We start from the raw sequence: 12,146 nt of genomic DNA, 5'->3' as shown, positions 1-12,146 counted from the left end.
AGAAATAGGTAGCGTTTCATAGAGTTGAAACATTGCATGTATACATTACAATGTGAATAAATCTCACCCTCTTTCTTTGGCGTCCATGTCATGCACTAGCTCATCCCTCTGGTTGACTATAGACACCAGCTCCTGCAGCAACAACTGCTCTCTGGTTTTATGGGCCTGGGTTTTCTTCCATTCTACAGTTTAACAACCAGAATAAGACAAACAGAACAATGATGAGGAGGAATGGAAAGAGGATAATGAGAGGACAGTAAGAGATCGAGTCTTCCAACTGATGAAGTCACTTAGATGAGTGGTGAAATGTCTTTAACAAATGAAAAACACATTCAGATGATCCTGAATATCTGTACAAGATATTTTCTGGATTTCTATGTCATCCATCCCCCATTTAGTTTATCTGTAATCAAAACATATTACAACAGTATGAGAGAACACTAGTAAAGTGTGTTCTGTCATACCTTCTACAGCCATTAGATCTTGAAGCTCTTTTTTCAGCATCTCAAACCTCCTCTCTAAATCTTGCTCTTCTTGCCTGTCACGCAGCAGGAATGGTAATTAGTAATGTGTCTTGAATCAAACACTCTTCAAATGAGGTATCAAGATTGACACTCTAAATTACTATTAAGGAATGCATGAAGTCAGGAAGAATAAGTGTGGAATCACGTACAATAACTGTAGATGGTCTTGTCTCCTGATCAAAGCGTTCTTCTTGTTGACCAGAGTGAACCACTCCTGAATCAGTTTCTCTTCTTCTACACGATCACTACCTGTAAGTGCATAATGAGAGCTCAAGTTCATCAAATCCCATTAATAGACTGCATTGTAAATTGCATACAATCACACTGTATAATGAGTTATGGCACAGTAGAAGAAAATCATCTTCAAGTTCATATGGGTGTTCAGCCCAAAGTATACAATACGGTTTTGACGCGAACGCTTAGCATCTGCGTACATTACAACGCTAGACTTTGTGCACTCCATTTTACTGTGCAAGCATACGCTGGCGCTAAGACTGCTATGAGAGAATGGACTATATCTCTTCAGGAGTTTAGACCCACAAAGATGTATTTATATTCCTTCAGACTCAAGTTATACAAATGCAGGTAGCTTCTGACCTCCAAACACACACACTCTTGACATGCACATCCATTGTTGTTGTTTCTACATTTGTCTCCTGTAGTTTAGCCGGGATAACATCTTTTTTCTTTCTATTTTTTTTGCGATTACATCTTCTAGCCCTTTTTCGTGAAAGCAACGGCTCAACTATGAATGTTGCCACCTTGTGGACCCACTAATTAGTAGAGTTGGGGTACTCGAGTCCGAGTCCAATTTTAATGGACTTGGACTTGTCACGGACTCGGATGCACCCCCTGATATCATAGACGTAGCCAGAGTTTGTTTCACTGTGTTAAGAAAACACACCTTCAGAGTGGCATTCAGTCAACTAATACGCTTGAATGTTACTACGGAGACTGCTGTATAACATCAATTACCAAGGTGGCTGGCACAGTTAACACACAAAGACAGGTATGTAGCCAATGCACGGGACCTGACAACATGTAAAATCGCACACGCGGTGTTTGTGCAGCCAAGACGGTGCTCGCATAGCGGTTTCGTCGTGGTTAACAACTTAATTAAGTCCAGTCACCCACATCATGTCTCTCACAGTTTACTAAAACAACATATCAAAATAAAAATTCTGAAAAATATTATTAAGTCTTTTTAGGCATAATGTATCCACACATGTAGGCATCTGTAGTCTTTTGTGGTCCACGCAGTGTTGTCAAATTAAACTGTTCCTTGATGAATTAACTGTAACTTATTAAATAGTTGGGAAAAAAACTGTTATTGCTATAGCAGACTGCAACTCTGAAAAACAGATAAACAGCACCTATTTATTGTTTTTCTATTTTAAAAGCATTGACGAGCTGCTTAAAATATGTTCCTTTACAGTTTTTTTCCACAATAAAATGCACAATGAAATATGAAGTTATTTTGGGCAGTGAAATGTTTTGTTTATAATTTAATTATTGATTGGGTGAACAAACGTCCTGATTTATTACACAGGACAGTCATGGTTTTTGGTAGGGTCACTGATTTTTTTTATTCTTAAATTAAATATCCTCATTGTCCTTCTCGCTATTGTCTCTGGTATTGTTTGCAGAGAAGAAAATCTAATTTGTTGCGTTGTCAGATTTGCACATTGATTTGACGATACATTAATTCTCATCTTCAGCAAATCAGCTGAAATGTACCGGTTACCATGGCAATGACATCATGCGCACTTTGTCCTGTCAGTCAGCGCAAATGCCCAAAATAATGCAATGTGTTTTCAACAATGAGCTGAAAGAAGCCGGTTCATGTCTTCGCGCAACACATGAAAATGTAAGCAGGGCGTTTTCTGAATGTTCATTTTCCCCACGAGCATGGAGGTAAATCAGATAAGTGTCACATTTAGACAGCTAAACTGCACTTTTACACAGTACAAGCACTTAAAGGAATATTCCAGGTTCAATACAAGTTAAGCTCAATTGAAAGCATTTGTGGCATAATATTGATTACCACAAAAATTAATTTCGACTCGTACCTCTTTTTCTTTAAAAAAAAGCAAAAATCTGTGTTCCAGTGAGGAACTTACAATGGAAGTGAATGGGGTAAATCTGTAAACATTAAAATACTGACTGTTTCAAAAGTATAGACACAAGACATATAGGATATGTGTGTTAAAATGATTTCAGTGTGATAAAATCACTTACTAACCACATATGTGTAAAGTTATAGCCAATTTTACAACTTCTTTGTAATGACGATGTAATGTCAACAAACCCCAAAACTCTAAAATGATTGTAAAAATGACTATTTAAACAACTTTACAGATCAAATAATACATGAGTTTTAACAGAAGAATTATTGTAAGTGTTTTTATAAAATTATAGGCTTCACATTTCTGCCTTTAAACCTTCCATCTTCCATTGTAAGTGCCTCACTGTAACACAGATTTGTGCTTTTTTTAAAGAAAAGCAGAGACGGGTCGAAATTAATTTTTGTGATAATCACAAAGTATTATGCCACAAATGCTGTTGATTGAGCTTAACTTGTACTAAACCCGGAACATTCTTTAAATGTTGAGACTTGGGGATTGTATTTTGAATTTTAGGTTCCAATGTTGTGAATTTTGTGTTAAAATGTGTACCTGACATGACAAGTCTACTCATAATTACACATGCAATATGAAATTATATGGATAAAATAGGCTATGTGGAATCTGTAAATTAAAAAAAGCTAAAATGTGGTTAAATAGTGAAAAACTAAATATAAAATAAAATATTCATTTTCACAAACTATATATTGCAGACATTTGCATACCCCTTTTATTTAGGCCTATACGTTTTCACACCCCTTTCAGAAGGTATGCAAATATAAGAGATAAAAGATTATATATTTTATGTAGTACTTCCCTTCTGTCACATATTCCCTGTTTTTGTGCTGACTTTTATGTTGAAATTTTATGTTGAATTGAAAAGATGTTCCTCGTTCCCTTGTTTTCCCCTGGTTTCTTTGTCAGTCTTCATATGTGTTGTCTTGTTCTGTGCTTGGTTTCCCGTGTTTTTGTTTCATTCTATTCTGAGTTACTTTGTTTATTTTTGGTCTCCATTAAAAGCTGCATTTAGATCCTCATTCCACGTTTGCCTCGTTACACCTTCAAAAGCTACATCACACAAAATGTACTGTAATTTACACAAATCATCCTGTTCAAAAGTTTGCATCCCCTTGGTTCTCGTGTTGCCTTCTTGAGCATCAATGAATGTTTGCACCTTTTGTAATAGTTGTGTATGTGTCCATCAATTGTCCTAAGTGTCAAAAGCTGGATGTCTATATCATTTAGCCACTGACTGGAAGAACTCAAATGTGCAGAAGATGCTGGGAAACCAAAGAATGTACCGTATTTTCCTTAAGAAAAGTAGGCAGCTTCACAGCTCAGGACAAAGCATTGACTCATGAACAATTATTACACAAACAGTCATTAATCGTAGAGAAAGTAACACACCATATTAAAGGGTTTGCTCTCGTGCAAGTAGCTCTAAAGCTCACGTGCAGTCTGTCTCATGAACGCACACAGGAGATCAATGGTCGGTGAAGAGTTTCACTTAATAATACATCAGATTTCGGTTTGTTTCTCACCAAATCTTATCATATTCCTTCAGACCAAGACATGAGTCACATACAATAATTTATTAGACTTCTGAATTATACTTTTGTGTCCTTTTGAAGCTAGAAGAGGTGGTCACCATAAACTGCCATTTTGTGTCATCACTGAGCACAATTTTATTTTATTCTTTTCACAATTACTCCCTTTGTGTTAAGAAAAAGAAAGAAAAAACATATGGAGTTATAACAACACGGTTGAGTAAACAATGACTGAATTTTCATTTTTGGGTGAACTATCCCTTTTAGAACCAAGGGAATGTAAACTTTTGAACTGGATAATTTGTTTAAATTCAGTTACTATTTTTGTCTTGTGGAATATATGAGAGTATCTGTTGTCAAATAGCTTCTTCAAGGTAGTACTAAATATATTTTTATGATACCTCTTATTTTTTTTAAGACGATAACACAGACACATCAGGGTTTTAGGTGCACAAGTAGTGCGTAGAACTGCCTCACATTTTCCGCGAATTAACAATCATGTCCGTGTTAAATGGCCCTAATATTAGCAGTGGGCTTTACCAGTGTTTTCGGATGTAGCATTTGCAGTCAAGTCGTGAGATGTAACTTCTCAGCGAGTGCTAATTACTACTGTGTTTACTCATTATTTTCCCAAACCAGTCGGCAGATAGAGACAAGAAAGAAATCTCAGTCTATATTATTTCTTTAGATAGGGATCATTTTTGATAAATCTAAACTAAACTGAAAGGAGAAACTGAAAATGAAGTAGAAATAAAAAACTACAATTACAATTCAAAACATAACCTTGGTTTTAATGACTAATGCAGTTTTCACTTTCTTTAGTTTATGTTTGAGTGGAGCAACAAATAATTAAAATGTCAACAGAACGCAATAAGAAGTGTGCTGAAGGACAGTTTTGTCTTCATACACCTAAAGCATATGCTTTCATTCTGAAACCACTTTGAAGTTTGTTCAGCAGGGAACTAAATCATAAAATATAGAGGTGTTTTTCTTAGTTGTGAAGTTTAAAATAAGCTTAAAATATTGATGTCGAGTTTACAGTTACAATTTGAATTCAGATTCATGAACAGATTCATTCGGACTCAGACTCGGCCTGTTATGGACTCGGTCTTGAGTCCGACTCAGCCCCTTTTGGACTCGGATTCGATTGTTTAAAGACTCTGACTTTACTCGGACTCGACTCGAACCCAACACTACTAATTATTGCAAATAATTCCAGGTGCATACACATACTGCGCTTTCAGAGAAAAATGAGTTAGAAAAATCGTGGCCACACACGTTCAGTGCTCGAGCACTCTGCTGATGACAAAATTTGCGTCACGTGTCCTGTATGCAGAAGCATAGGAGATTTCTACCGCCTTTATCCTGTAACAAATTGAAGGCTTTTGTACTTGAGGAATGGTGTAATATTCCACTACCTACTATTCTACTAATATTAGTTATGAGTTATCCTCAAAGAATGCCGGCTGATATTTATCCTATTCACGTTTCTGTAATTTTCCTGCCTTCTTTTGCTGTGTCATTTAGTGCTCTTGACTTCCCATCCTGGGTCTCTTATTTCCACCAATCTCTTACCAGATTCCATAAGACTTCTTAATTTCCTCTCCACGATGGCTGCCCTGTGATCTATCTGCTTCTGTTCAGCCTCCAGAGCCTGCATCTCACTGAGAACATACTGACTGACATCCTGCACATACAAATCAAAACACAGAGAGAAAAACCCACTGTAGTGACACTTGAATATTGATTACTTAAATACTGACTGAGGTCATGTTTTGTCTGTCTGTCTTTTTGTCAGTCTGTCTGTCCATCCATACATCTAGATCTATTTATCATCTTTCATCAACACACAAACTGAAAATCAAGAAATTAATGACCTGTTTTTCTTCTGCAGTGCCTTCTGCATGGGACTCTGTGTTTTCTATACAAAGACAAAAACACATAATTAAAAAAGAAGAATAGTAGATATGACAAGTCACCAAATTACATACAATAGTTTTCTACTGTTTTACAAATGAAACAGTGAAACTTGCAGAGAATGCATGACTTAACAATTTAAAGGAATAATCACCCAAACATAAAAACTGTCCCCATTCACTCACCCTAATGTTGTTCTAAACCCGTATTACTTTATTTTTTATGCAGAACACAAAATTAAATGTTTTAATCAATTCATGTGTAGGGTATAAATGACCATAAATGCCCCCACAGAGTGAGTTATTTTTATGCATAAGACAATGTGTTCAAAAGAAAGCAAAGAACGCAAAAACAGAAAAAGACTGTCACATGGCATGTCTCTTCCCACAGATCTCAGAGCTCAAGCTCAGTCCTGTGCTCAAACCCCTACATTACGGAGAGCACACCAAATGGGTTTACATTAATGCGCTCCAGGACTAAATAAACCAGTGAAATTGTGAATAAGCTTTAAAGTTAGGCACTATCCACTGCCATTGTATTGAAAAAGATGAGCTTTGACATTCATTAAGTATCATAAGGGTCAAAAAAGCCATAAGGGTTTGAAACAACCTGAGGGTGCGAGGGTGACAGAATTTAAATTCCAAAAAGTCTCTGAATGTTTTGAGGTTAAAGTGCAGCGTGAACTTACGTGACTGTGAAACTCCTCTGGCTGCTTCAGTTTCTGCTTGACCTAATGCAACCTGTATAAAAAAAAAACACCATCATGAACAGTGGCATTATAGTAGTCTAACTGAATATTTAAAACTTATTTTACCTAATTAGTCCAAATTAGTAATCAAACTAAATTGCTTCAGGATATGTCCTCACATGACACAACACAAATACTTTATTTACTAAAGAAAATAAAGCAACAAAGAAGTCACTCAGCAGCAAACAGGGAGCACATGCCAGAATCTGGAACTGAGGTTTAAATAATGATCTTGAATTCACAGTCATTTTGCAAGATTATTTTAGAAAAGAAAAAAAAAAATTCCCTACACAGTACACAGACCAACTGCAAGCCAAATTTCCAGCCTGATCTTACGTGACATTGGCAACAGTTTTGCAAACCAAAATTACGTGCAGGAAAGATTTTTTTGAGCTACAGCTGATTCCATTGCTACAGCACTAAAAGAGCACCTTGCTGCCATGCTCCCTGAGGATCCGAAGAGTAAGCTCATCTGCCAGGCATATGATGGAGCCAGCGTGATGAGAGGTGCCACTGCAGATGTTCAGAGGAAGATATAAGATGTGTACTCAAATGCACATCAGCTCAACCTGATAATGCAACAGGCCACTTCTCTTATAGCCAAAGTGAGAATTTGTATTCTGACTTTGGTGGATTTGCCAGCTTTTTAGCAGATCACCCAAGCACACGTGTTCTTGATAAAGTAGCGGCCCATAGACTACCAACATCCAGCAACATCAGATGGAGACTCGGGTAACTCTGACCCCATTACTGTCAGAGAGGCAGGAGCCTTCGCCATGCTGCTGGAGGATCAGGATTTTAAGTTCTTTCTGCAACTTTTCCACCACATCATGCCACATGTGGACCTCCTCTATGCCAAATTCCAGAAGAAGGACATAGATTCGGTTCATATCAAGGGGAGCATCCAGCAGTTCCAGCAGGACATACAAAAGATCAGGTAGTAGCTGTATTCCTTCTTTTCCTATTGTTATTGTTGTTGTTATCATTATTATGCTAAATTCGCTTTCTCCTTTGCAGAAATGCTCTCTATTCCATGGTTGACCAAAGCAGCATTGGTGGTACTCAGCCAGCGAAGAGGCGTCAGTCACTCAGTCCAAAAGGTCCATGAAAGGATTGCAGCAGAGGTGAGTTTTTGTTGTAGAAATCAGTCAAAGTCCATGTTACACTGGAGTATAGTATTTTTATTTTAATCTTTTAGGAAGATGTGGATCCGACATTTATATTTAGCATCAGATAGAGAGTTGTTTACTATGCCATGTATGTATGATCAACAGGAGGAATTGAATTGATATTATTATTTTTATATATGTCTTTAACTTCAGGATCTATTCTTTGCTACAAGATTTAAGCAATAATATTTTAAAATCATCAAAGACAAACACGTGAGAAGAAATTTACAAATGCCCATAGAAGGTAAAATATGACAATGTAGTTTAACTGGAGGCATTTTCATCAGATAAAACAACCTCATTTGTTTTTTCCCACAATTTATTGTCTATTTGATGTAGCATTGTTAGCATCATCTGTTCTTCAGCATGATTTTTTAATATGCTGGTTGCACTGCACTTTATAGGTGTGAAGATGGGGAATAAAAATATTTTCCAAAATTTGTATAAGCTTGTCCCAAAAAACATCCCAAAATTCCGTAACACATTTTGTTCTGAAGACAGCAGCCAAGGCCCTGTAAATGCCCTCAGAGTTGGCTAATTATTAAAATTTCTTCCTACTCTCCTTATGACTTCATAAACTGTAATAGTGGCAGTAAAATAACTTTATTTGTTCCATATTTAGAATATTTGTTGGTTGGTAATTTTAAATGTTGCAGGTGAAATTGACATTGTCGTCACTACATAATGTTTATGTTTTTATCCTTCTCTCTGTAGGTCTGCAATACCATACTGGGACACACCAGGAAACGGTTCTCCTTCACAAACCACCTTGTTAGTGCCACCCTACTTCAAGGGGACAGGTTTGAACAGTACAAGATGGCATTTCCTGAAGATGCACTGAGCATCACATTGAAGGCCTATCCAGTGCTCAGTAGAAGTAAGCTGAAGACAGAGCTTAGTCTCATCTACGGCAAGGAAGAGTGCAAAGCATGTTGTGGTGCTGTGGACCTACTCCAGCTGTTTATGGTAAACAATTTTGAAGAAGACTTTTCAGAAACTGTCACTCTCCTAAAGATCCTCATCACCACACCCATGACCACAGCGGAAGCTGAGAGGTGCTTCTCAACCTTGAAAAGAATTAAGACTTTTCTGAGACACAACATGACCCAGGAGAGGCTGAATGCATTGGCTATGCTGTCAATGGAAAAGAGACTGATGACTGAGATGACTGACTTTAACTAGAAAGTCATTGAAAAATTTGCAAGCCAGAAGGAGAGGGCAAACTTTATGTTCAAGTAGTGCTATTGGCCAGTGTTTAGGCAACATTACAGTGTGTTTTGTTTTTTGGTTTGTATTTTTTGTTATAACATGCCATTAAAATGTATATAATTAATATATTGATAGACATTAAATTGATTTAGCAAAAATTAAGGTTTTGGCATTAAAAAGTCTTACATTTGATGCATGCACTGGCATTAAGTGTTTTCCTTTGAGTTTTCAAAATATACATTCCAACTGATAATTTGATTGATTTTCATTTAATTCAGTTCTTTAACTGTAATTATTTCCTACGGTTCCATATATTTTTTGTGCTTTTAAATGGGTTAAATATTGCTTTGAGTGGGTTTGGTGGTGTTGGAAAGAATTTTTAGTTCATTTTCTGTTTGTTTGTGCCACTGCCAGTGATCTGTGTGAAAGTGAATAAAACGCACAGTTGTTGTAGCGCCTCAAGTGTTCATTTCACCAGGAAACTGCAGGAAAACGTAGAAAGCGGCACGTTATTTTAACGTTCATTCTATAAGACTAGGTTGCACATTTCTCTTAATCATTCATTCAGTATTAGGGTTGGACAAATATGTAAACGTCTTTAAGCTGTATCAGTGGAGAGTGTGAAGTGGTACAAATTACTTTTGCTGTTTTTTTGTTTTGTTTTTTTTGCTTGTCACATTGTATCTTGCATATCTGAGTCTCTTAAACTAGTTTTTTAGCACTAACCATAAATGCTAATATATAGTTAAATGTTTTACCTCTGTTGCACTCGGCTGCTCTGACAGTTCAGTTTCATCCAGTGACTCTCCCCGCAGTAGCGATCTTCGCTTTTTCACAAGATTTGCATCCTTGACATGAGAAAAAGCCTTAAAGTGAGTTCTGGGTGGTGCCACCGGAGGCTGAGCACCCCCTGGGACTCCAGCTTGCATTCGCTTAGTTCTTGGAGGTGGCACGAAAGCCCCAGCACCTCCCTTAACGTCCCTTTCAACAAAGTTTCCATTGGTCTCTAGAGTGATGCCGCTGCCCTGGAGTCGTTCAGTACAATAGCGAACAGCTGCCTCAGGGTCGGCTTCCTCCCTCTTCTCACCAACAGCGTAACTGGATTCACTGCTATTCTTTTCAATCTGTATGACACTGAGCTCCTGGCCCGTGAAATATGTGCGGATCTGATTGAGATAGGTCATCACAATGAGCCGGTCGGGCACTGCCAGCAGCACCATGTCAGAGGGCTCGATCAGCCTGGAGATGCCCAGTTCGGCAAAACCATCAAATGCCTACAGGTAAGCAAGGAATCACACATTATTATAATGATTGCAGCATTTACCTTGAAATGAACATTCCATTAAAAAAAAACAAGCCTTTAGATTCATCAGCACAAAATAACAAAGCTAATAGCCATGAACATGTTAAATCTAAAAACGGGACTGGCAGACTAGTCTAAAGACTAGAACAACAGAACAGGGCCAAAAAATATTTCACACCATAGTCCTACTGTATGTACATGTGCCTTTATGTCTCAATAAAAAGCCTACTGTACATGTAAGAGACTTTGTGTTTATATTGCTCAACTATTCTGAATACTGTAACCAAAACATAAAGGGGCAGTTCATATTCAGTTTACATGACCTGGACACAAGTGTTGGGGAAGCTACTTTGAAACTGTAGCTTCCTATGCTACAAGCTACTCATAACTTAAAGTAGTTAAACTACAGTCAAGCAAAAAGTAGCTCAACTACATTGAAGCAATATGTAAAGAAGAAAATATTTCTTAATATATAAAAAATGTAATTATATTATGATATTAGGGTGATGTTAAACAATTAGGATGACAACATTAAATTGAACATATGAATTTACACCAAATATAAACAAATTAAACTTGTAATTGCCTTTTTATATAACTGAGTCGAAATACAGTGATAAACAGCAGCAATTAAAGGGATAGTTCACCCAAAAATGAAAATTCTCTCATCATTTACTCACCCTCATCTCATCCCAGATGTGTATGACTTTCTCTCTTCTGCTGAACACAAACAGATATTTTTAAAAGAATATTTCAGCTCTGTAGATCCATACACTACAGGTGAATGGTGGCCAGAACTTTGAAGGTCCAAAATGCACATAAAGGCAGCATAAAGTATTCCATATGACTCCAGTGGTTTAATCCATGCCTTCAGAAGTGATATGATAGGTTTGGGTGAGAAACGGATCAATATTTAATTCCTTTTTGACTATAAATTCTCCTCCCTGCCCAGTAGGTGGCGATATGCACAAAGAATGCAAATCGTTAAAAGCAAAAGAAGAATGTGAAAGCGAAAGTGGAGATTAATAGTAAAAAAGTACTTAAATATTGATCTGTTTCTCACCCACACTAATCATATGGCTTCTGAAGACATGGATTAACCACTGGAGTCATATGGATTATTATTATGCTGCCTTTATGTCCTTTTGGAGCTTCAAACTTTTGGTACCCATTCACCTGCATTGTAAGGACCTACAGAGCTGAAATCTTCTTCTAAAAATCTTTGTTTATGTTCAGCAGAAGAAAGTCATATACTGTACATCTAGGATAGCATGAGGGTAAATGATTAAAGAATTTTCATTCTTAGGTGAACTATCCCTTTAACTAATTTAGCTTCAGAAAGAAGGCATAGTTCCTTCAAGGTTGCACAGGGCCTCAAGTGAATCAGTGAATCATTTATGTTAACTAGTTCATTTGTATGAAGTGTCCGAACAAAAAGATAAAAAAGACTGCAAAAGCCGTGAAGTAGGTGTAAAATCTCTGAAACTCTTTCTTTCGGGATACAAAAACAAAAAGCAGACAGAACCATGTATAAGGGTAGGGAGCTGAAACAGAAGTACAGAAATGTAAAATACAAAAATATCTTCTTTCATTGCATTATGCCATT

At 37.0% G+C, this 12,146-nt stretch overlaps 1 protein-coding gene across 3 annotated transcripts in view; it reads right to left on the bottom strand.

Moving 5' to 3' along the window:
* Positions 1–12,146, bottom strand: part of LOC127415032 (uncharacterized) — a 53,255-nt gene that overhangs the window by 5,504 nt on the left and 35,605 nt on the right. For all 3 annotated transcript variants that reach the window (XM_051653504.1, XM_051653513.1, XM_051653522.1), the window contains 7 exons: positions 9,996–10,511; positions 6,800–6,851; positions 6,072–6,115; positions 5,770–5,881; positions 674–773; positions 465–538; positions 68–182 (listed from right to left, as the gene is read on the bottom strand). In XM_051653504.1, the coding sequence (XP_051509464.1) occupies positions 68–182; positions 465–538; positions 674–773; positions 5,770–5,881; positions 6,072–6,115; positions 6,800–6,851; positions 9,996–10,511 (1,013 nt within the window). The remainder of the gene's footprint in view (positions 1–67; positions 183–464; positions 539–673; positions 774–5,769; positions 5,882–6,071; positions 6,116–6,799; positions 6,852–9,995; positions 10,512–12,146) is intronic.

The sequence above is a fragment of the Myxocyprinus asiaticus genome, chromosome 2, assembly GCF_019703515.2.
Source record: "Myxocyprinus asiaticus isolate MX2 ecotype Aquarium Trade chromosome 2, UBuf_Myxa_2, whole genome shotgun sequence".
NCBI lineage: Eukaryota > Metazoa > Chordata > Actinopteri > Cypriniformes > Catostomidae > Myxocyprinus > Myxocyprinus asiaticus.
This window is presented reverse-complemented; position numbering and strand designations above follow the sequence as displayed.